At 47.8% G+C, this 26,526-nt stretch overlaps 1 protein-coding gene across 1 annotated transcript in view; it reads left to right on the top strand.

Moving 5' to 3' along the window:
- Window positions 1–22,737: 22,737 nt before the first annotated feature.
- NANS (N-acetylneuraminate synthase) overlaps window positions 22,738–26,526 on the top strand; it is a 48,966-nt gene continuing 45,177 nt past the window's right edge. Inside the window, exon 1 of the mRNA XM_069964376.1 lies at window positions 22,738–23,102. Coding sequence (XP_069820477.1) covers window positions 22,971–23,102 — 132 coding nt within the window. The 5' untranslated portion in view covers window positions 22,738–22,970. The remainder of the gene's footprint in view (window positions 23,103–26,526) is intronic.

The raw sequence follows: 26,526 nt of genomic DNA, 5'->3' as shown, positions 1-26,526 counted from the left end.
TTTATACATTCTGATATCCATCTAGATAAGGTGGGTTTAGACGCCTTTTTCCCTCTGTTACATCCACCAAAGGAGATGAATAAATTTTCAATATGGACGGACCTCACCTTAACTTCCAGGCAGGGAGTTATGTACCGTACATCCCCTTGGGCAAAGGGGGCAGAATCTGCTCCAGTGACATTGACTGGACACTTGAGCAGCAAGGGACATACTTCTAAACCTGAAAAGAACTTAGAATTAACAAAATAAGCTGAGGACCCAGAATCAATCTGGGCATACCCTGAAACAGTTTTCTCCGCCAACACAAGAGAGATTGGCAACAGTAATTTATTCTTCTGGGTGAAGGTTACCTGTGCGCCTGAGAGACCCTCTCGATAGTCTCTCAGGTGCTGAAGTTTATCCGGCGGTGGTGCCGGCTTGGAAGGACATTGCCGAACTTGCTTCCCTGCTTTCACACAATACAAACACAGGTTGTTCTGCAGGCGGTGTGCTCGTCTGACCATGGCATCGGTGGAGTCTACCTGCATAGGCTCCTCTGGTGTGGGTATGGCAGAAGAGGAAGGTTTAGGGTAGGAGGCTGGAGACTGTGAGGTTCTGGGATGGTCTGGGGTACCCCTCTCCCGCTGTCTGTCCCTCAAATGTCGGTCAACTCAGATGGCTAGTGTTATACTCTCTTCAAGAGAGTCAGGGGTGGGATAAGCCACCAAAATGTCCTTTAACCGATCACTAAGTCCCGCACGGAACTGAAAGTGGTTGGCAGAGTCATTCAAAGTGGAGAGGCAACTCCACTGCCTAAACTCTGAACAGTACTCCTCCACTGGACATCTGCCCTGTCTCAACCCAGTCAGCTGAGGCTCAGCATTGGCTGCGCTGTCAGGGTCATTGTAAAGCAACCCCAATGCCAAAAAGAACTGGTCCACTGTGAGTAACTCGGGAGTGTCAGGTGGTAAGGAGAAGGCCCATTCCTGCGGTGGCCCTTGAAGAAGGGACATGACTATGCCTACCTTCTGGGTCTCATCTCCAGAGGAGCGGGGACCTAACCTAAAAAATTACCTGCATCCCTCCCAGAAGGCACAAAATTTTCTCCTGTCCCCCGTGAATTTGTCTGGTCGCTAGACGGGCGGCTCAGGAGGTGCTGGGGGGAAGTCTCCTGATCCTGGACCCTTACTGCTAGTTCCTGAACCATAGTATTGAGCCTCTGCATTTGGTTCTATATTGGCCATGGCAGTTCTGTTGTCCATGAACAAAACTACAGTTAGGCTGGCTATTCTGTCAGGGCAAGACGGTACGGACACAACACGACAGCGGGCCCTGAATCTGAACCCACCCACTGTCCCTCAGTTGGCCCTAGGCGGCCACGGACAACCACAAAGGCATTCCCTATGCTGTATAAGTGACACACAAAACGGGACAGACAAACACAATAGAGAAGGGTAAACGAGCCAAGTCAAAACCACACGGACAACGCAGTACAAAATGAGCAATACAATCGGATAGTCAAAGGTCAGTCGGTAGGTCGGAAAACAAGTCGAGCAGTCAGAGGGAATTAGGAAGGGAATAACAGGAGTAGACACAGGGAAGCTGGGATCCAGGTATGAACTGAAATAGCCAGCATAGAAGTGAACAGCTAGCTGTTATTTATCCAGGATCAGGGGCTAGGTCCAGCAGCTGATTGGACCAACCCTGATCCCAGCACCAGGTTCAGCTGACGAATTAAAATCCAGCAGAGCTCAGGTTAACTCCTGCATTCAGGGCCGGATTAAGGTTGGTGGAGGCCCTGGGCAACAATTTTGTTGGGGGCCTCCCCATTTTCTTCAGGTGGCTGATTACTGTAGGGGACTTAGCACCTACCCATCCTCACTCCTGGCTGAATGGCTCAGCATCCTCCTCTGTTCTGCATATGATGGTCCCTAGAGGCTGCAGTCCAGAGGAAGATGTCAGGCCCTAGAGACAGGATGGGGGAGGGGTGAGCATCGCGGTGTGTTCCCACTTTATTCAATGCGAGAACAGAGCACTTTAGCACTTTTTGTGCTCTCCTGCCCAATGTGTTAGCCATCACAGCTAGCATATGCACTTGTCAATCACAGGCAGAACCTGGACTTGCAAGTCTAAGTCCCATCTGCAGTTCCCAACCATATAAACTACCTGAAGCGGTAAAGAGCACCCAGAAAGTACTTAAAGGCTGTGTATAATCTATAGCGGATATAGTACATGTGAATATACCCTAAGCATCATGGCATATATAGCTGCACAAAGGCTACATGTCATATGCTGCACACAGGCTATATATACACCATACACTGTACATAGGCTGTATATCATACACTGCACCCAGGCTGTATATCATACACTGCAAACAGCTATATACCATACACTGCACACAGGCTATATATCATACACTGCACACAGGCTATATATCATACACTGCACACAGGCTATATGTCATATGCTGCACACAGGCTATATTCCATACACTGCACACAGGCTATATATCATATGCTGCACACAGGCTATATGTCAAATGCTGCACATAGGCTATATATCATACACTGCATACAGGCTATATACCATACACTGCACACAGGCTGTATGTCATATGCCGCACACAGTCTGTATGTCATATGCCGCACACAGGCTATATATCATACACTGCACACAGGCTATATGTCATATACTGCACACAAGCTATATGTCATATGCTGCACACAGGCTATATACCATACACTGCATACAGGCTGTATATCATACACTGCACACAGGCTACATGTCATATGCTGCACACAGGCTATATATATCATACACTGCACACAGGCTATATATCATACACTGCACACAGGCTATATACCATACACTGCACACAGGCTATATATCATACACTGCACTCAGGCTATATACCATACACTGCACACAGGCTATATACCATACACTGCACACAGGCTATATATCATACACTGCACTCAGGCTATATACCATACACTGCACACAGGCTATATACCATACACTGCACACAGGCTATATACCATACACTGCACTCAGGCTATATATCATACACTGCACTCAGGCTATATATCATATACTGCACACATGCTATATGTCATATGCCGCACACAGGCTATATACCATATGCTGCACACAGTCTATGAACCATACACTGCACACAAGCTGTATATTATACACTGCACACAGGCTATATACCATACACTGCACACAGGCTATATACCATACACTGCACACAGGCTATATACCATACACTGCACACAGGCTATATATCATACACTGCACTCAGGCTATATACCATACACTGCACACAGGCTATATACCATACACTGCACACAGGCTATATACCATACACTGCACACAGGCTATATATCATACACTGCACTCAGGCTATATATCATATACTGCACACATGCTATATGTCATATGCCGCACACCATACACTGCACACAAGCTGTATATTATACACTGCACACAGGCTATATACCATACACTGAACACAGGCTGTATGTCATGCTACACACAGGCTATATGTCATATGCTGCACACAGGCTATATACCATACACTGCACACAGGCTGTATATCATACATTACACACAGGCTATATGTCATATGCCGCACACAGGCTATATATCATAGGCTGCACACAGGCTATATATCATACACTGCATACAGGCTATATATACCATACACTGCACACAGGCTGTATATCATTCACTGCACAAAGGCTATATGTCATATGCCGCACACAGGCTATATATCATAAGCTGCACACAGGCTATATAACATACCCTGCACACAGGCTGTATATCATATATAGGCCCCTGCTCTGATATATGCCCCTATAGTATATACCCCCTGCTCTGATATATGCCCCGATAGTATATACCCCTGCTCTGATGTGCCAACACAAAACAAAACCTCATACTCACCTTATCTGGGCAGATGACAGGTCTTCTCTCTTCTGGCTCTTCTCTCTTCCTCAGCCTGTCAGCCGCTGTGACAGATCCTCCAGCAGGCTCCATGATGTCACATCCCTGCTGGAGAGATCATGTTCCTTGCTGAGGTCCCAGCACCCGGAAGCTTGACAGGAAGAATCCATTCAAAGACCCACCAGGGGGGAGTCTGAGCCTGTTGGAAAGGGAGATGCTTACACAAGATTAACCCTACACCTCCCTCCCTGGACAGCATGCAGTGTGGCCAGTGCTGTGTCCAGGTAGGGTTTCCACATGCTTTTTGCGTGTGGGACTGGCTTCCAGACACCACTTCTGGGTTGAGGCTGGTGGAGGCCCCTGGGCACGTGCCCCTGGTGCCCTCCCTTTAATCCAGCCCTGCCTGCATTGCTGGATGAAAAGCAATCAGGGGTGTCACAACAAACCAGGCCCAGTTCACACCAGGCTACTGCACATTCCAGACAAGTCTACTACTAACTTTGTGTTGCAGTTCTCTGACCTCTGAAATAACTTTGCTGCTGAACTAACAAAGACATTACAACAGCTGGACTTGGGTTAAATGTATGTACTGTAGTCACTGTCTGTTAGAGGGTCTAGAGGATTTCGTGGGAGCATATTTTGTTCTGCGGTAGACAGAACCTCTATATTAGGTTATTTGGAAGAAGCTCTTTATAAGTGTTTTCTTTCTCTTCCGCTGGGCTCGGTGGTTTCGGGTTTGCAGTATGGGACCTGCCACAAAGGAGGTGGTTAGCCCTAAAGAAAGTCTTAAAGGGCCTGGTAAAATGAATAAATTTCTTACCCTATCAGGAGGTGGGAAAAAAAGTGGAGGGTCTAATAAGCCGGTTATGGCCCAGCAAGCTGAGAGAGAAGAGGAGGGTGAAGGGGCTCAAAGAGCAGAAGAGGAGATGGGTCCTTCTCTTGTAACTATTCTGGAGACAATAAACAAATGTACCTCCTCTGTGGAAGTGTTGGCCGGTAAGGTAAAAGGGATAGGGACAGATGTAACATTGATAAGGGATGACCTGGGGAAGGTAAGGGAAAGGTGTACTGCGGCTGAAGAGAGGATTTCCTCTACAGAGGATGAGATTGGCAAGATGCGAAAAGAGCTGGAAGAGTTGACTTCTGATAACCAAAATCCTAATGATAAAATGACAGATCTGGAAGATAGGGCCAGAAGGTCTAACCTGCGACTGATTGGTTTCTCTGAGGGAGTGGAGGGTGCAGATACCGGAGGGTTTATCCAGAAATGGTTGGAAAAGGAAGTTGGAAAGGAGAAGTTGTTTGACTTTTTTTGTGTGGAGCAAGCGCATCTGGTCCCAATGAGAGCACCTCCTCCTGTGGGTAGACCACGGGCAATAATTTTGGAGTTATTATGCTTAGGGGATAGGGAGACCATTTTGAGGGCTGCCAGAGAGGGGGGAAGGGAGAGTGGTTGGTTGGTTTTTTGGGGGTTAAAAAGCAGTTGCAGATTAACGGGATTAGATACTCCCTTTTGTTTCCAGCTTTGTGTCATTTATCAGGATAAATCTCATTTTTTTACAGGGTCAGAGGAGGAAGTAGAATGGATAATTCTGCAGGGTCTTAAAGCATGATGATATAAGTGGAGTTGGTGGTGGTATTGATTGGGTGCCAGGTGGGTGGGTGACGCCAAGTGAAGGGACTCACATTTGTTTGTGGGTCATAGAGGGGTTGGGGGGATGGTTGGGGGTGCTTTTTGTTTTTGTTTTTTTTTTTGGGGGGGGGGGGAGTGGGTTTTGGGGGTTTCTCCGGCCTTTTCTTTTCCCTTCTGTTTGGTATTCAGGTTTTTGTCCCCTTGGGTTTATTTGATTTTTGTGATAGCAGGAGTTAATGGATACTAAGCTTATGGTCTGGAACTTAAGGGGTTTGGGGAACCGTGCCAAAAGAGTGGCTTGGTGAAAAAATGCTCTGCTGGTATAATTTGCCTGTTGGAGACTCATTTGTTGGATCAGAGGGTTGGTTGTTTACACCGTTCGTGGTGGAGTCACCAGTACCATTCATGTCACTCGACTTACTCAAGGGGTGTTTCAGTCTTGATTAATGCTAAGATTAAATGGGTTGAGAAGGAAGTGAAGACTGACCCGGAGGGCCCATTTTTTTTTCCTTTATGGGTCTTTAGAGGGGAGTGAGTGTGTCCTGGCAGTTATATATAATCCCCCCCCCCCTTTTTCGACTCAAGTACTTGAGATTTTGTGCGATTTTTGTAAGAAATGGGGGGTCTGCCCAGTTTTGATCATCGGGTACTTTAATCTGGTATTTGATGAATCGCTTGATAGGCTTAGGGCTGATTGCAGATCAGGGATAAAGAGCCCTACCCAGCTAGCCAAATTTTGTAAGGAACTTGGGTGGTTTGATATATGGAGAAATAGGAACCCTGAAAAGAGAGTTTACTACTGTCTGAATAGGTCTTATAATTCTTTATCTAGGATTGATTTGGTTTTGGGTTGTGATAGGATGATGCACAGGGTTGTTTCTATTAAGTATTTAGCACATAGTTTATCGGCTCACTCTCTGGTGTTAGTCACGTTTAAGGGTCAGGTAGGGATAAGAAGCACAGAAGGGCATATTAATGCACATTGGTTTGAGTTAATAAAGTCTTTTGAGCAACTGATAGGGGGTGTAAGGAATTATTTGATTTTGATTGGGGTACAGCTCGGATTTAATTGTATGGGATTCAGCGAAGGCTTTTTTGAGGGGCACTTTAATGCACCATATTAATGGGATTAAGAAGGAGTTTAGGAGGGAAGAAGGTTGGTTGTGTAAGCAGGTTAAACAGACAGAGAAACACTATATTGAGGCCCCGAATGAGGGGTATATAATGGCTAAGGCAAGGAGTAGACTCTCTTTTTTGGATCATAAAAAATACAGGGAGGGAGGCACAACTTAACAGGTTTCTAATGTCTACTATTAATAGCCAGAAGGGGAGTGGTGTTATCTCGGTTATCAGAACTAGGGATGGTGGGTTGAGTAGTTGTCTAAATATTATTGACCAGGAATTTTATGCATTTTATGCTAATCTATACACTTCAGAGGCCCATTATTCCCAGGCAGAGCTGGGGTCCTTTTTGGACCGGGTTGAGTTTCCCTGAATTTCAGAGGAGCAGAGGGAGTTTTGGATGCCCTTTATTGGAGTTTCTTGAACTGAAAGAAGCCCTTAGGTCCTGTAGGGGTGGCTCGGCTCCAGGCAAGGATGGATTTCCTTTCAAGCTGTATAGGAGGTTTGGGGATGCCGTGCTCTCCCCCTTGTTCAGGACCCTGCAGTCTGCAATCGAAAGGGGTCAGCTTCCTGAGTCCATGAAAGAGGCGTTGATAGTGTTAATTCCCAAGAAAGGGAAAGACCCGGTCCTGGTGGAGTCTTATAGGCCCATTTCCTTATTAACAACTGATATTAAGCTATACGCCAGGATCCTCGCAAATAGATTAAAGAAGGTTATTACCAATATAGTACACTCAGATCAGAATGGATTTATTCCAGGTAGACTGGCCAAATATAATATTCACAGGCTTTTTGGTAATATCCAGATTGGGTCTGAGGGGGGGGGTCCCACTCCATCCTGTCACTGTTAAGGCCTTTGACAGGGTGGAGTGGGAATATTTGTGGGCGGTACTAGATAGGTTTGGGATAGGGGCAGGTTTCATATGGATGGTTAAGCTCCTTTACCAGGGAGCTAGAGCATTGGTTCTGGTCAACGGGGAGAGCACGGCAGGGTTTGAGCTTGAAAGAGGGACGCGTCAGGGATGTCCCCTGTCCCCCCTTTTGTTTGGTGGTGGAACTATTAGCTAACACTATTAGATCGCATGCCTTGATTGAGGGTTTTGGTGCCAGGAGGGCAGGGGATGTCATCTCTCTTTATGCGGATGACATCCTGTTGTACTTGGCTCAGCCGGAGTTATCCTTCCCCATGTAGAGGAAATCTTGCAGAAGTTTGAGAGGTTCTCTGGACTCCAAATAAATTGGGCAAAGTCAGTTTTTCTGCTGTTGGGGTCTTTTAGGACTCCTTTGTTAACCCCTTAGGGACCAAGCCTATTTGAGCCTTAATGACCAGGCTCATTTTTCAAAATCTGACCTGTCTCACTTTATGCGCTTATAGCTCAGTGATGCTTTAACATATGCTAGCAATTCAGAGATTGTTTTTTTGTAACATATGGTACTTATATTAGTGGCAGAATTTGGTCACTATCTTTTGTGTTTTTTTGTGAAAAACATAAAAATATCATGAAAAATTTGCACTTTACAAACTTTGAAATTCTCTGCTTCTAAAAAAAGAAAGTCATATCACATAAATTAGTTACTAGGTCACATTACCAATATGTCATTTTTATTCTGGCATAATTTCGTAAACATATTTTACTTTTCTTGGGTGTTACGGGGCATAGAAATGTATCAGCAAATTACCAATTTTTCATGAAATTTCCTAAACTAATTTTTTTAGGGACCAGTTCTTTTTTTTAAGTGTGTTTAGGAGGCTTGTATACTTGAAACCCCCATAAATGACCCCATTTTGGAAAGTTAACCCCTCAAAGAATACGTCTTGGTGTGTGGTGAGCATTTTGACCCCACAGGTATTAGAGGAAAGTATTCAAAATTAGACAGTAAAAATGAAAAACTAGAATTTTTCCAATGATATGTATGTTTAGTTTGAAATTTCTCAATTTCACATGGAACAGGAGAGAAAAGGCACCCCAAAATCTGTAACGCAGGTTCTTCCGAGTAGAAAGGTACCCCATATGTGGGCATAAACCACTGTATGGGCACACAGCAAGCCTCAGAAGGAAGGGAGCGCCAATTAGCATTTTCAGTGCAGATTTTGCTGTAGAAGTTTCTGAGCGCCAGGTGCGTTTGCAGCGCCCCTGTAGTGTCAGCAGAGAGAAAAAACCCCATAAGTCACCCCATTTTGGAAAGTGCACCCCTCAAAGAATACATCTTGGTGTGCGGTGAGCATTTTGACCCCACAGGTATTAGAGGAAAGTATGCAAAATTAGACAGTAAAAATGAAAAACTAGAATTTTTCCAATAAGATGTTTGTTTAGTTGGAAATTTCTCAACTTCACAAGGAAAAAGAGAGAAAGCGCACCCAAAAATCTGTAACGCAGGTTCTCCTGAGTACATTGGCACCCCATATGTGGGCATAAACCACTGTATGGGCACACAGCCGGACTCAGAACGGAAGGAGCGCCAATTAGCATTTGCAGTGCAGATTTTTCTGAAGAAGTTTCCGAGTGCCGCGTTTGCAGAGCCCCTGTAATGTCCGCAGAAGAGAAGTCCCCCAAAAGTCACCCCATTTTGGAAAGGGCAACCCTCAAAGAAGTCATCTTGGGGTGCAGTGAGCATTTTGACCCCATAGGTATTAGAGGAAAGGATTCAAAATTAGAAAGTGAAAATGAAAAAAAATAAATTTTTTCAATAATATGTTTGTTTAGTTTGAAATTTCTCAATTTCACGAGAAACAGGAAAGAAAGTGCACCACAAAATTTGTAAAGCAGGTTCTCCTGAGTACAACGGTACCTCATATGTGGGCATAAACTACTGTATGGGCACACAGCAGGGCTCAGAAGGAAAGGAGCATCATTTTGCTGGTGCAAAACCGCAGCTAGTATCGGTTATTAGAATAGCGCAGTTGCTTAAAAAAAAATTTTTAAAATGAGATTACAGGTAATCTGGGGTGGTGACGGGCAACCTGGGAGTGTTTACTTGCTATCTGGGGTGGTGACGGGCAATCTGGGGTGGTACAAGCAGTCTGTGGCAATCTGGGGTGTTTATGGGCAATCTGGGGGTGTTTACTGGCTATCTGGGTTGGTTACGGGCAATCGGGGGGTGTTTACTGGCTATCTAGGGGTGTTTACTGGCTATCTGGGGGTGTTTACTGGCTATCTGGGTTGGTTACGGGCAATCGGGGGGTGTTTACTGGCTATCTAGGGGTGTTTACTGGCTATCTGGGGGTGTTTACTGGCTAGGGGTGTTTACTGCTTATATGGGGTGGTAACGGACAATCTGGGGGTGTTTACCGACTAGGGGTGTTTACTGCTTATATGGGGTGGTAACGGACAATCTGGGGGCGTTTACTGGCTATCTGGGGTGGTGACGGGTAATCTTGGGGGGGGTCACAGGCAAACTGGGGTGGTGATGGTCAATCTGGGGGAGGAGTGACAGGCAATCTGGGGTGCGTATGGGCAATCTGGGGTGGGTATGGGCAATCTGGGGTGGTTAGGGGTAATCTGTAGTGGTTATGGGTAGTTTGTGGCAATCTGGGGTGGTTACAGGCAATCTGGGGGTGTTTACTGGCTATCTGGGGTGGTTACGGGTAATCTGAGCGGTTACAGGTAAACTGAAGTGGTTATGAATAATCTGGGGTGGTTACAGGTAATGCGGAGTGGTTACAGGTAATTGGGGTGGTTACAGGTAATGCGGAGTGGTTACAGGTAATCTGGGGTGGTTACAGGTAATCTGGGGTGGTTACAGGTAATGCGAGGCACTTGACTTTTTATCCCGTCACCAATGATTTTTGGTGACAGGGGACAAAAAGTGCCGGCAGCATTTGGAACAAGTGATCAGTGGTATATAGTATATACCGCTGATCACTTGTACCAGGACCACATCGGCTAGTCCCTGATCATTGCCCCATTGCCCCATCTTTTTTTAAAGGGTACAAACACACTTGCTGTATCCGCAGCCAGTTTCTGGCTGCGTATTCGCAGCGAGACTCGCTGAGGATCCCGGCTATGTGTACTCAATGGCAGACAAACTCGCAGCAGGGATGTACATCCCTGCTGCGAGTTTGTCTGCACCTCGCCCCATTAACTCTCCGGCCGCCGGAGACTATACGTCACCTGATCCCGGCTATGGGGCTCCCGACGTCTTCACGGCCCGTTCAGCCAATGAGTGCTGCGGGAATCAGCGAAGGACCAGGTGACGTATAGTCGGGACCAGGTGATGTATAGTCTCTGGTGGCCAAGGGGTTAACGGGTCGGCCTTTGGACAAACTCGCAGCAGGGATGTACATCCCTGCTGCGAGTTTGTCTGCCATTGAGTACACAGGGCCGGGATTCTCAGCAAGTCTTGCAGCGAATACGCAGCAAGAAACTCGCTGCCGATGCGGCAAGTGTGTTTGTCCCCTAGGGAATTAATCACTGTGAACACTAAGGTTATTCCAGGGGGGACAGGGGGGGGGGGACATTCATCTCCTCTCACTGTGGATTAACGGTGAGAGGACATGAAAGCATGCAGTGCCCGTTACCGGTGGCCGCCGTTATACTGGTAATAACGGTGATCGTCGGTGCGGGGACTGGCCGGGACTGACCCCACACTCTGCCCCAACCCCTCAGCTACCTCCGGTAGCGGAGAGGAGGGGGCTGCGGGCCTTACCGGCGCTGCTGCACCATTAGTGATCGCCGTAAAAATCCGTATTGGCGGTCACTAATAACATAATACATGTATTCTCTGGGTCACTACGGTTACGGCGATACCACATTTGTGTAGTTTTTTTTTACTATTATCACTTTGGCGCAATAGAAACTATCTTCCTAGCAAAAACCCACAAAAACTGTCGTCACATTGCAAGATCCATAGCGTTCTTATCTTTTGTGCGACATAGCTGGTTTTGGGTATTGATACCAAGTTTTATATGTATATGACTTTTTGATCTCTTTTATGACGTATTTTCCAAAGCAGATTGATAAAATACAGCTATTCTGGTACTGTTTTTTTATTAATTTTTTTACAGCGTGTGTCGTGCGATATAATTATTGATATCGTTTTATAGATTGGGTCGTTACGGATGTAGCGATACCTATTATATATATGATTTGTGTTTTTGATCACTTTTATGTAATGGTTTATTGTATATGGGGAATGTAATGCATTTTTATTAAGTGGGAGGGGGGGCTGGGGGGATTGTGTTTGGTGCACTTTTTTTTACTTTTTTACACTAGTGTACATTACTGTACACTAGTGTAAGACTTAGATCACATTATACAATACACTGTACTGCTTCTGGAAGTCCTGGTGAATTCCATTGCTCGTATCCGCTCACGACGGCATGCATCTCCGCCCATGCCATAGACACCATTCTATGGCCAGGCAGATTCCGCTGGCCTCCAAAAGAAATGACATGTCAATTCTTTCGGTGGACGCGGAGTCTGCTCGAGCATAGAATGGTGTCTATGGCATGGGCGGAGATGCGTGCCGTTGTGAGCGGGTACGAGCGACGGAATTAGCGCAAATTCCGTAGTGTTAACCCCCCTTTTCTGCTCCCTCACACATTCACCATAGTCAGTACCTTTAAAAACCACAGGTGTCACTGCTGAGCTCAGTCATATACATGTGATCAACTAGACTCCTGATTCTGGCTTATAAAGCTCAGTAGTTCACTGATTGAGCTAGACTTCTCTGATTTAATCTCCTGGCATATAGTTCAGTAGGTCACTGATCAGCTACCTCATACATTCACTATAGGTCACTGGTCAGTACCTGTAACTACCACAGGTGTCACTGCTGAGCTCTGTCTTATTCATGTGACTGACCCTCTTGATCACCTGATATTGTGGCTCATATCGTTTATAACTTAGTGAACTGATTCTCCTGATTCAATCTCATGTAGCTCAGTAGTTCACAGGTCACATGATGCTCCATCACCTATGAGGCTCCCAAGCCTATGTGGGGCACTCTATGGGGGATTGGCTACTATGTGGGGCACTCTATGGGGGATTGGCTACTATGTGGGGCACTCTATGGGGGATTGGCTACTATGTGGGGCACTATATGGGGGCATTGGCTACTATGTGGGGGCACTATATGGGGCATTGGTTACTATGTGGGACACTATATGGAGGGATTGGCTACTATGTGGGCACTATATGGAGGGATTGGCTACTATGTGGGGCACTATATGGGGATTGGCTACTATGTGGGGCACTATATGGGGGCATTGGCTACTATGTGGGGCACTATATGGGGGCATAGGCTACTATGTGGGGCACTATATGGGGGCATTGGCTACTATGTGGGGCACTATATGGGGATTGGCTACTATGTGAGGCACTATATGGGGATTGTCTACTATGTGGGGCACTATATGGGGGATTGGCTACTATGTGGGGTACTATATGGGGATTGGCTACTATGTGGGGCACTATATGGGGGCATTGGCTACTATGTGGGGGCACTATATGGGGCATTGGTTACTATGTGGGGCACTATATGGGGATTGGCTACTATGTGGGGCACTATATGGGGGCATTGGCTACTATGTGGGGCACTATATGGGGGCATAGGCTACTATGTGGGGCTCTATATGGGGGCATTGGCTACTATGTGGGGCACTATATGGGGATTGGCTACTATGTGGGGCACTATATGGGGATTGGCTACTATGTGGGGCACTATATGGGGGATTGGCTACTATGTGGGGTACTATATGGGGATTGGCTACTATGTGGGGCACTATATGGGGGGATTGGCTACTGTGTGGGGCACTATATGGGGATTGGCTACTATGTGGGGCACTATATGGGGGCATTGGCTACTATGTGGAGCACTATATGGGGGGCATAGGCTACTATGTGGGGCACTATATGGGGGCATTGGCTACTATGTGAGGCACTATATGGGGCATTGGCTACTATGTGGGGCACTATATGGGGGCATTGGATACTATGTGGGGCACTATGTGGGGGATTGGATACTATGTGGGGCACTATGTGGGGGATTGGATACTATGTGGGGCACTATAATGGGGGACTGGATACTATATAGGGCATTTTGGGGGGGATTGGATACTATATAGGGCACTCTTCAGTCAGCACCATGTGGTGACTGTAGAGGAGTGGCTATGGAGGGTTGCTATGGGGGCGTGGCTATGGAGGGTTGCTATGGGGGCGTGGCTATGGAGGGTCGCTATAAGGGCGTGGCTATGGAGGGTCGCTATAAGGGCATGGCTATGGGGACCGCGGTGCACATGTCCCTCTTTGCTCTTTGCAAAAGTTGGGAGGTATGCTGTACTGTACTATTCTATACTTTCCCATGTATCTCCATCACCTAAGAGGCTCCTCAGGATACAGAGCTGTAAGCTGCAGCCATGTTGGTGCCTGTACTGTACTTCTATATGCTCCACCAGGTATTGTGATCTTATTTTTTTTTTTTAAATGTCATAGCCAGAGCTGGGAATTATTCTGGAAAACTATCACTAAGATAAAACATTAAAGACATTTGTATATAACATAGCACATAAAATGATTGTGCAGAGCTCAATGTGACACTAGCAGCTTGTTGTATCGCTATACTATATTATCGCTATACTGTGACCACATAGTGACTAGTACCACCATACCATTACTAAAATCCCGTATACCAAGACCAATAATACCAGTATTTAAAAAACATATATTATCACCACCATTGTTACCAGCATATCATTACTAAATAACATCCAGTATACCAATACCAATAATACCAGTATATAAGAAACATACACTATTGCCACATCCTTACCACCACCATTACTACCACACAGTGACGAATTACCCCCCATACTATTAAAGGGGTAGTGCGGCGCTAAACATTTATTCACAAAATAGCACACATTACAAAGTTATACAATTTTGTAATGTGTGTTATGTAAGTGAATGGCCCCCTTCCCGTGTTCCCCCCACCCCCATCCTGGAAGTGTGGTGCATTATACTCATTATACGCATTACTGTCGACCCCTGGCCACCATCTTGGGACAATGACGACATCTTCGGGAGGCCGGCTGAACCGCTCCAGCTGTCCCTTATGCCCCCTCTGCCACGTCATCAGCTGCTCAGCCGCGATTGGCTGAGCATATACTGTATAGTAGTATCAGCGCACAGAATAAAAACAGTCTGATGTGCTGTTTGTTATAAACTTCACCAAACAGCACATCAGACTGTTTTTATTCTGTGCGCTGATACTACTGTGCGCTGCCCATCCTGAAATCAGTGGTGGAACTACCGCCGTAGCAGCCGTAGTCACTGCTACGGGGCCCGCCGTATCAGGGGGCCCGGTGCCTGATCCTGTAATGGACCTGGCCCCCTGAGAAGACACTTGCAGCACCTGGCCGCCTCCCGGGTGCTTCAAATGCCAAGCTGCGGTGTGCTGTGCGGCCCCTGTCCCCGGCGTCCGCTGCGGCTCCCGCCCCCTGCGCCTCTGTCCTGCGGCCCCCGCCCCCGTTCTCTGTGTCCCCTTCCCCGTTCTCAGCGGCCCCTCACCTATGTCCCTCTGTGGCCCCAGTCATGTGTCCCCCTGCGGCCCCCGCACCTTGCGTCTCTGTCCTGTGCCCCCCGTTCTCTGCGTCCCCTGCAGCTTCCGCCCCATCCTGTGTCCCCATGCGGCCCCTTACCTGTGTCTCCCTGTGGCCCCCAATAGTGTCCTCTGCAGTGTCTCCATCAGCCACCCCTCCCCATATAGTGTCCCCATCAGCCCCCAGGGCTGCCCTTTGTGTGTGAGCTGTGCGGTTGCACAGGGCGCATCACTCCTGGCAAGTCAGGGGGCGCCCAGCCTTCTGCAGTAGCTAAGTGAACAACGAGGACGGATGCCCCACTATTCATTTAGCCACTACAGAGGGCCAGTCCCTGGCGCCCCAAGACCTGCTCTGGCCCTTTAACTGTGAGGCTCATAATGAGCATTCACAGTTAAATGACGCGGCGCCCCCTCACTGACTGAGCGGGAGCCATTGGCTTCCACTCTGTCAGTCACTCTTGTGCTGCCTGCGGCCACAGGAGGCCACTATCTCCGACGTCCTGACAGCCGAGTGACGTCACAGAAGCGCGCCGTCCGCTGGGCTGGGGAGAGGAGATGCGCCGCCTGGAGCCAGGTGACTTACTTTCTGTTTGTGTGTGTCTACATGGGATGGGGATAGGAGAGGGGCGTGGGGCAACTACCAGCATGAGATAAGGGAAGAGGAGGGGAGAGGGCATAAGGGAGACAACTACTGACCTACATCTACCTTACTACACCTAAATAGCTGCGTAGAGGAGGGAGAAGGGAAGGGGCAACTACCTACATGGGGGGAAGGGAACTACCCACTACATGGGGAGGGAGCAATTACCTACCTACCTACAACTACCTACATGGGGGGAAGGGAACTACCCACTACATGGGGAGGGAGCAATTACCTATCTACCTACCTACAACTACCTACATGGGGGGAAGGGAACTACCCACTACATGGGGAGGGAGCAATTACCTACCTACCTACAACTACCTACATGGGGGGAAGGGAACTACCCACTACATGGGGAGGGAGCAATTACCTACCTACAACTACCTACATGGGGAGAGGGGAGGGGGCAAATAACTACCTACAACTATCTACATCTACCTACCTGCAGCTACCTACCTACCTACATGGGGAGGGGGTAACTACCTACCTACAACTATCTACATCTACCTACAGCGACTACTTATAACTACCTACCTACAGCTACCTACATGGGGAGAGGGGGGTGAGAGGGGAAGGGACAAATACCTACCTACAACTATCTATCAACAACTAGCTACCAACACCTACCTACCGCTACCTACTTACACCTACCTGCAGCTACCTACCTGCTGATTGGAGGGGGTGTGGTGTCTTTATTACCAGGCACAGGGACTTGCACTCGGCTTTACCAATTAATCTACCCCCCATCCACTCTCTACTCTCTGTACAGCTCTCTGCCCACCCATTGCCTCTTAGTTGTATCCCCCTCCTCTTATCTCTCTCCTATTGATTTTAATGGCTAACCCCCATTTCACATCTCTACCCCAGTTTTCCCTTGTTTCCATCTTCTCCCTGCCCTCCTCTCCTTATCCTTGTTTCCAATACCGCCAATTCCCTCTCTATGATCTATCTCAAGGGGTCGCTCTCGCTACAACATTCTGGTGACATATACTGTAAGTGGCCTTATCTAATATACAATATGGGGGTACAGAGCTGCCTGACTACTATTTGGGGGCATGTGTTGGGCACACTGCTTATATGGGGGCACAAAGGGGGCCTGACTACTATTTGGAGGCATGTATTGGGCACATTGCTTATATGGGGGCACAGAGGGGGCCTGACTACTATTTGAAAGCATGTGTTGTTGGGCATACTGCTTATATGGGGGCACAGAGGGGGGCTGACTACTATTTGGAGGCATATGTTGGGCATACTGCTTATATGGGGGCACAGAGGGGGCCTGACTACTATTTGAAAGCATGTGTTGTTGGGCATACTGCTTATATGGGGGCACAGAGGGGGGCTGACTACTATTTAAAGGCATGTGTTGTTGGGCATACTGCTTATATGGGGGTACAGAGGGGGGCTGACTACTATTTGGAGGCATGTGTTGGGCATACTGCTTATATGGGGGCACAGAGGGGGCCTGACTACTATTTGGAGGCATGTGTTGTTGGGCATACTGCTTATATGGGGGCACAGAGGGGGGCTGACTACTATTTGGAGGCATGTGTTGTTGGGCATACTGCTTATATGGGGGCACAGAGGGGGGCTGACTACTATTTGGAGGCATGTGTTGTTGGGCATACTGCTTATATGGGGGCACAGAGGGGGGCTGACTACTATTTGGAGGCATGTGTTGGGCATACTGCTTATATGGGGGCACAGAGGGGGCCTGACTACTATTTGAAAGCATGTGTTGTTGGGCATACTGCTTATATGGGGGCACAGAGGGGGGCTGACTACTATTTAAAGGCATGTGTTGTTGGGCATACTGCTTATATGGGGGCACAGAGGGGGGCTGACTACTATTTGGAGGCATGTGTTGGGCATACTGCTTATATGGGGGCACAGAGGGGGCCTGACTACTATTTGAAAGCATGTGTTGTTGGGCATACTGCTTATATGGGGGCACAGAGGGGGGGCTGACTACTATTTGGAGGCATGTGTTGTTGGGCATACTGCTTATATGGGGACACAGAGGGGGGCTGACTACTATTTGGAGGCATGTGTTGGGCATACTGCTTATATGGGGGCACAGAGGGGGCCTGACTACTATTTGAAAGCATGTGTTGTTGGGCATACTGCTTATATGGGGGCACAGAGAGGGGCTGACTACTATTTGGAGGCATGTGTTGGGCACACTGCTTATATGGGGGCACAGAGGGGGGCTGACTACTATTTGGAGGCATGTGTTGTTGGGCATACTGCTTATATGGGGGCACAGAGGGGTCCCGACTACTATTTGGAGGCATGTGTTGGGCATACTGCTTATATGGGGGCACAGAGGGGTCTCTGTTACTGTGTGAAGTGACACAGATGAGGATTTGTATAGAAATGAGGATGGTGCTGCAGCATAGAGAAGCCTAATATGTTTCTCTGGCAGATTCTGCGAAGATGAGGCGTCACCAGGAGAAGTCTTCATAATGTTTAAACCAGAAGACAAGAAAAAGTGCCTGTAAACACATCACCGACAATTTATGCAGAGAAGACGCCCCCTGTGAGTCTAGTGTTGAGTATTGTCTTATGTTAATGTATTATTAGTTTTTTAGTAGTATGTGGTATTACAGTTTGTCTCTATTCACATCAATGGAACTGGGTTGTAATACCACACACAACCTGAGGACTGGGATATTGCTGTATATAAAAGATAGTAGCCATGTTTTTTTGAATCCAGGAGTACTCTTTTAATATCGTTGTCTTAAATTGGAAAAGAACAACTACTTTGATGCAGAAGACAGCAGCAGCTCCTCCCTGTATGTCTCTCTCTCTCTCTCTCTATATATATAATATATAGGGGGGGGGGGGGCGCCAGAAAATGGTTTTGCACAGGGCGCCAGCCACCCTAAGGCCGGCCCTAGAGCCCCCCCTCCCCATATAGTGTCCCCATCAGCCCCCCCTCCCCATATAGTGTCACCAGCAGCCCCCGTCCCCATATAGTGTCCCCATCAGTCCTCCTCCCAAAAATAGTGTCCCCATCAGCCCCCCTCCCCATAGTGTCACCAGCAGCCCCCTCCCCATATAGTGTCCCCATCAGCCCCCCTCCCCATAGTGTCCCCATCAGCCCCCCTCCCCATATAGTGTCACCAGCAGCCCCCCCCCATATAGTGTCCCCATCAGCCCCCCCATATAGTGTCACCAGCAGCCCCTCCTCCCCATATAGTGTCCCCATCAGCCCCCCCATATAGAGTCCCCAGCAGCTCCCCCCCCCCATATAGTGTCCCTCCCAGCTTCCCAGGGCCAATCCCCCCATCCCCTCAGTGTGCCAGGGCCACCACCACCCCGATGTCCCAGAGGCCCCTGTGCAGCCTTCCCACCCAACCTCACGACCTGCGGGGTCCCTGTCCCCTACCATCACCATCACTGCCCCCCACAGACCAGAGAGAAGAGGAAGGCAGGCACAAAAGCCACACAGGACCAGAGGACGGAGCAGGAACCAGGACAGGTGATATTAACCCCAGAGAACTACAACACCCACTATGTCCTCCTAACTGTTCATGATGAGAGTTGTAGTTTAGCAGCCTGTGGACATTCAAGTTGCTGAACTGCAACTCCCATCATGCCCTATTGACAGTTCATAGTGGGGGTTGAAGTTCTGCAATGGATTAGAGGTTCACATAGTGTAGTAGGGGGGAGGCAGTGGCACAGTAGAACTACATTTCCCAGCATGATGTGTGGTAATATGCAGGACTACAACTCTCAGCATGCTGTGTGGTAATATGCAGGACTACACCTCCCAGCATGCTGTGTGGTAATATACAGGACTACAACTCTCAGCATGCTGTGTGGTAATATACAGGACTACATCTCCCCGCATGGTGTGTGGTAATATACAGGACTACAACTCTCAGCATGCTGTGTGGTAATATGCAGGACTACATCTCCCAGCATGGTGTGTGGTATGCACTCCACCCATCCCATCCAGGTGGTGCAATTATTTTTGCAGGCATAAGACGGATCTTGCATGCCCAGAGAATAGGCGTAATATACGCCATGGAGACGTCATAGTACAGTGTAGGGTCTGCCTCGATATGAGTCCACCTTATCGTGGTGGGGTGGTTTACACTGTTTGCAAATGGTAACCAAGAGACTCATTATTTTTGTGGGAATTTTTTTTGGCAGTTGGGGGGGGGGAGGGCTGCTTTTAACTATTTTTATGTCTGTAGTGGGTCTACATCTTGCCATTGCGGTGAGCTGTTGCACTTTTCTGTGTTTTTGTGTGGTAATATGCAGGACTACATCTCCCAGCATGATGTGTGGTAATATACAGGACTACATCTCCCACCATGGTGTATAGGGTAGGCTGTAGAACTACATCTCCCAGCATGTTGGGTAATATGCAGGACTACATCACATAATAGGAGTTGTAGTTCTGCAAAAGATAAGACGATGACAGGGTACACGAGGGGGAGATGGTGGTACAGTACACTAGCGGCCATGTGGGTGCATGTGTACATGTAGGGCTCACAACACGGAGTTCCTTCCAAGAGTATGCTGAGATTTGGGGGGGGGGGGCCCATAAAGTTTTTTGCTATGGGGCCCCATGAATCCTAGTTACGCCCCTGCCTGAAATAGCTGATTCTGGACTACTTCCCCATCATTTGCTGACAGCAACTTCCATGATAGGAGTTGTACTCCAATGCTGCTAAAGGGTGATCTTTGCTCTCTTGCTGATTCATTCTGCACTTTCATAAATATTGTTTTTAATTTCTGTATTGTTTTGATTTTAATACATTAATACGTTTTCAGTAATTACAATAGTGTTTATGAAGTATTAATTAATTCTTACCTACTGCTTCTGTGACCTGGAAGGCAGACTTTGGTTTTAATTACTTTGGTTTGTTTGTTGGACGCATCAGGTATTGTGTCCTTGTCTGGTTACCTCAGTTACTGAGATTTGGGTGAGCTGCACTGTACTTTTACCATATACTAGGAGGGGAACTTAATTACTATGGAGGGCACAGCAGGAGACATTATTACTATATAGGGGCACAGCAGGGGGCATTATTACTATATGGAGGCACAATTATTACTATATAGGGGCACAGCAGGGGGCATTATTACTATATGGAGGGCAAAGCAGGAGGCATCATTACTATGGGGCACAACAATGGACATTATTACTGTATGGAGGCACAGCAGAGAATCCTACATACAGGGGTCAACACACATACCTACCTACGCACTGACACCAAGCAGTGGAATTACTACTGTATAGGAGCCTATAGGTGGTAAAAGGGAAGGAAGTTGAAGGAAAATTAAGGAGCCTAATGCTGCGTTTACACTGACAGATTTATCTGACAGATTTTGGAAGCCAAAGCCAGGAATGGATTTGAAAAGAGGATAGATCCCAGTCTTTCCTTTATGACCTGATCCCTGTTTTAAGTCTGTTCCTGGTTTTGGCTAAAAAAATCTGTCAGATAAATCTCTCTGTGTAAACGCACCATAAGATGTTTGTCTGGCAGGTTCTGAGGAGATGAATAGCAGCTGGAAGAAATCATGGTGGTCAGGGCCAAATGGAGTAAAGGGAAAGAGAACAACTCAGATCAAAGAAGACGTCACCTGTGAGTAACTGAATGAGGTTTTTGCATTTTGTAGAACGTTATCTGCTAGAAGTTCCCGAGGTAGAAACAGGTGTCAAACACTGGTTTAGAGGCTAGGAGTTAGAGCAGACCTCCCAGACGCTGTGTGTACAGGGGGAGCTGTGAAGAAGCTGCCTGGGCAGTGGTGTGCACCATTACCGATGACAGTGACACTGACGGGAGCCAAGGACGGGTGGCTGCCTGTGTCTGCTTAGCCGCAGTTATTCTGAGTGGCAGATATAGAGCTGGGCTAATAGAGCGGTCATTGGGGTTACTAGCCTCTGCGCTGGGCTCCTTCGCTAACCGCTTACAACGGCACTGGACCCTAGCAACGCCCCTGAATGTAACTAAGGGTAGCTTCACACGTACCGACTCGCAGCGTTAATAACGCTGAGAGTCGGCTAGGTCCTGGCAGATCACTTTCACTACATACACGCAGTGGTCTGAACGATTCTGCGTGTATGTAATTCTGCCGGCCGCATAAACCCTTCAGCTGCCGCCAGGCTCCTGCCCTGTATACATTACCTGTCCTCGCTGCACGGGTCCCGGCGTACTGCTCTCCCGCCCGGCCAATCAGTGTGTTGCCCAGCCGCAGCCACTGATTGGCCGGGCGGGAGAGCAGTACGCCGGGACCCCGTGCAGCGAGGACAGGTAATGTATACAGAGCGGGTGCAGAGCGGGAGCCAGGCGGCTGCTGAAGGGGTTAAGCGGCCGGCAGAATTACATACACGGAGCGGTCGTTCAGACCGCTGTGTGTATGTAGTGAAAGTGATCTGCCAGGACCTAGCCGACTAGTTGGTACGTGTGAAGCTACCCTAAATAACTGAACATAGCATCAAATCTGCTGCGTATCCTGTACATGTGACCCTAAAAAAAATAGTAATTTCAAATGGATTCTGTGACGTAACTGATCCTCAAAGGCAGCGGGACCACTGAGGTAGCAGGCCACACAGGACATCAGAATGTCTGGATTTCCAGACTTTCTACCAAGAGGCAGGGAGGACTGTGCACACACGGACAATAGAAACGCCAGGACCGGCACACACGGACAATAGAAACGCCAGGACCAGCACAGCCCCTCAGAGTGCAGAAATGAGAGCGCACCAAGGGAAGGAACTGTGGCAGAAGTCAGGTGGTCGGCTGAAAGCACGTGACTATGGCGTCATCTTTCCCAGAGCATCTTCTCCCCAGACGCGACCCTCGCTCTCCTGTCAGGGAGAGACAGCACTGCATCCTGCCGGCGGCTCCCCGTACTGACACCATGAATAATGAAACAGGGCGTGTTCAGGGCGACTCCAGACCGACCCTTCTCCCTAGCTGGATCAGGTGACCACGCTTCCTTCTTTGCCGGGCTGTGATTGGCTGAGGGTGCGGCCCTGGTGTGGACGCGTCGCTGACAGGCAGAGCAGGCTGCAGGAGACGAGCAGTAGCACGGAGTCCGCATTCGTTTCTCACACGGCTCCCACCGCAGCCAGAAAGCAGCATGCCTCTCCAGTTTGAGCTGTGCCCCGGCCGGATGGTGGGTGGCGAGCAGCCATGCTTCATCATTGCTGAGATCGGGCAGAATCACCAGGGAGACCTAGAGATCGCCAAGAAGATGATTCGCATGGCTAAGGTAATAGAATGGCACTCGGCACTTTGTGGTGCTGTGACACGGCGCAGAGTAAAGTAGCGGCTGTGTCTTCCTCCCTGGGGATGTGCTGTGCCAGGACACGTGTTGGCACTCCCTCTGCAGTATGTGCCCCCGTACAGCCGGGTGTGACTGGCGGGGTCCCCTCCTTCCTATCCGCGCTGTGAGGAGCCAGCATCTCGCCCTCGGCTTCTAGGTAGCAGATAAGCTGTGTTCTCTCCCGTGTGGGTGTGAGGAGAGGAGGGAGTGGGGAGGATTGCTGCAAGATTTCTGCCAAAGTGTAGGGGGTGATGCATCAGGCGGCTTCTCCCTAGCGGCTCCTGGAGAAGAGGCCTCTCTAGAAGACTGGATGTGTGTGCTTACCTAGCCTCATTGCTGCCTGTGTGTGCTTACCTAGCCTCATTACTGCCTATGTGTGCTTACCTAGCCTCATTACTGCCTGTGTGTGCTCACCTAGCCTCATTACTGCCTATGTGTGCTTACCTAGCCTCATTACTGCCTATGTGTGCTCTGCTAGCGCTGCCCGCGTGCGCTCTCCTGCCCGCGTGCGCTCTCCTGCCCGCGTGCGCTCTCCTGCCCGCGTGCGCTCTCCTGCCCGCGTGCGCTCTCTTAGAGATGAGCGAACCGTGTTCGAGTCGATCCGAAAGTTCGGTATTAGATTAGCTGGGGCTGCAGAACTTGGATAAAGCTCTAAGGTTGTCTGGAAAAAGTTGATACAGCCAATGACTATATCCATGTTTTCCACATAGCCTTAGGGCTTTATCCAACTTCAGCAGCCACCGCTAATCAAATGCCGAAAGTTCGGGTTCGGATCGACTCGAGCATGCTCCAGGTTTCACCTAGCCTCATTACTGCCTATATGTGCTTACCTAGCCTCATTACTAATTGTACTTTGCAATGACAGGCTGACTTTTTCCATATAATATGCTGCGAAACCAGAAAAAAAAATAAAAAAAATGCTATTCTTTTTCTTTGGGGGGGGGCTTCGTTTTTACGCCGTGTGTTCAATGGAAAAACTGACATGTTATATATGTTCCTCAAGTCATAGGGATTACAACGATATGTAACATGTATACCTTTTATTTTTATTTGATGGCTTGTAAAAAAATTCAAACCATTGTTAACAAATATATGTTCCTTAAAATCACTCTATTCCCAGGCTTATAGCGCTTTTATCCTTTGGTCTATGGGGCTGTTTGAGGTGTCATTTTTTGCACCATGATGTGTTCTTTCTATCAGTACCTGGATTGCGCATATACGACTTTTTGATCACTTTTTATTACAATTTCTCTGGATTTGATGCGACCAAAAATGTGCAATTATGCACGTTGGGATTTTTTGGCGCTTACGCCATTTACCGTGCAAGATCAGAAATGGGACAAATTAATAGATCGGGCGATTACGCACGCGGCGATACCAAACATTTATTTATTTTTATTTATAAAATGGGAAAAGGGGGGGTGAATCAAACTTTTATTAGGGGAGGGCATTTTTTATTATTAAAAACATTTTATTTTTACTAACAGTCATAAGGAGCCCCCTGGGGGACTTCTATATACACAGCACTGATCTCCCATTGAGATCAATGCTGTGTATATAATAGAGCAATGATCCATCAGATCATTGCTCTATTATAATGGTCTGCTGCAGACCATCTAAATAGATTGCCGAGCCGGGATCAGCATCACTCCGACTCTGAGCCCCGGCCGGCTCACTAGAACGGACCTCCCCTCCGTGATCGCATCGCGGGGGGGAGATCACCCACTAGACACCCAGGACAGGGGGCACATATACTCTTCAAATGCAGCTGTTAGCTTTGACAGCTGCATTTGAATAGTTAATTAGCCGGCCATGGCGGCTAAGACCTGCGGTCTCTGGCTACACACAGCAACCGAGGACCGCGGGTTGCAGAGAGTGCTCACGACGGGAGCCCTCTCTGTTTGCCCTTAACTGCTGCATGACGGGTATACCCGTTAAGGGGTTAATTGAGGGCCAAGCTGGGATCAGTGTCAGTGTTGCTGAGGCCCGGCCCAGGAGGTACAAGTGATCAGCCTCTCCTGATCGCCACAGCGGACCACCTATAATGCGTTTTACTGGCATTTAAATGATGCTGCCACTTTTGACGGCTGAATTCAAATGGTTAATCAGCCCACAAGAACAATAAGTTTGCGCTGCTAATATCTACGGTCCCCTGCTACTGAAAGCAGCCAGGAGTACCCCCATACAGAGAGGGCTCATATTTTGAGCGCTCTCTGTACCCTCTTAACAGTGGCATAATACGTATACTTGTCATTGATAATTAAGGGGTTAAAGTGATACTGTCACCAAGCGAGAGATGGGGCCCAAGTGCAGAGAAGCCTTGCCTAGGTGACACTGTCCACTAAAGAAGCAAATGAAGGGAGGGTGACGTTATTACTTTAAAGATTATCTTTCACCAGACTTGTATCTCCCTGTGTATTAGGGATTGTATGGCTAACATGATAAAAGCGGAGAGCTGCCTCAATGATCCCGCGATTGTTCATGCTGGTCTAGCTTTGTAATAGGCTCAATAAATAAGTACCAATGTAGAAGACTGGCATATGTCTATGCAGTATTTATATTAATCGGCCCATAAAAAGTGCCAAAAAGATCTTTATTTCTCCTCAAAACTAAAATGCAGGATATGTACAGAGCATTCAAGTAACAGGTAGGTATCATGCATAAATAACCAATCAAGTTCTGTGACTAATGCATCCCACCCATTACCCAAAGAGACCTACCTACACCCATATTACATGACATCTGCAGAGCTCAATTACATTAACATATATGCATCATCTTAGTCATATGTGCTCATTCCATTATCAAACGCCCAAGAACACACATTGACCTACATAACTACTTCAAGTTACCAATTCATCAATTTTTTGTAATATACTTATACATATTAAAAAAATGTAAAACCTTCCAGTACTCATCACTGCTGTATGTCCTGCTGGAAGTGGTGTATTCTTTTCAGTCTGGAGAGCAGGAGAGGTTTTCCATGGGGGATTTGCTCCTGCTCGAAACAGTTTTTCTCATGGACAGAAGTGCCAGCAGAGAGCACTGTGTCTGATTGGGAAGAATACACCGCTTCCTGCAGGACATACAGCAGTTGATAAGTACTGGAAGACTGGAGATAGTTTAATATTAAAGTAAATTAAAAATCTCTGGCACTTTCTGCCACCAGTTGATTTGGAAAGAGAAACAATTTGGTGAACAACCCCTTCAAACATTTTGCCCACTAACAGGGAGTCAGACAGTGAGCACTAAAGTTTAGAAAGTCGTGTAACCAGTGACCCCCAAGCTATTGCACAACTCCAATTCCCATCGTGCCTGGACAGCCAAAATACCATAAAGCTGCTTTAATTTTAAAGTGCTACGCCCAAAG

Source organism: Dendropsophus ebraccatus, chromosome 3 (assembly GCF_027789765.1).
Source record: "Dendropsophus ebraccatus isolate aDenEbr1 chromosome 3, aDenEbr1.pat, whole genome shotgun sequence".
In the NCBI taxonomy this organism is placed as follows: domain Eukaryota; kingdom Metazoa; phylum Chordata; class Amphibia; order Anura; family Hylidae; genus Dendropsophus; species Dendropsophus ebraccatus.
Note: the sequence above shows the minus strand (reverse complement) of the source record. Positions and strands in the feature narration are given on the sequence as shown.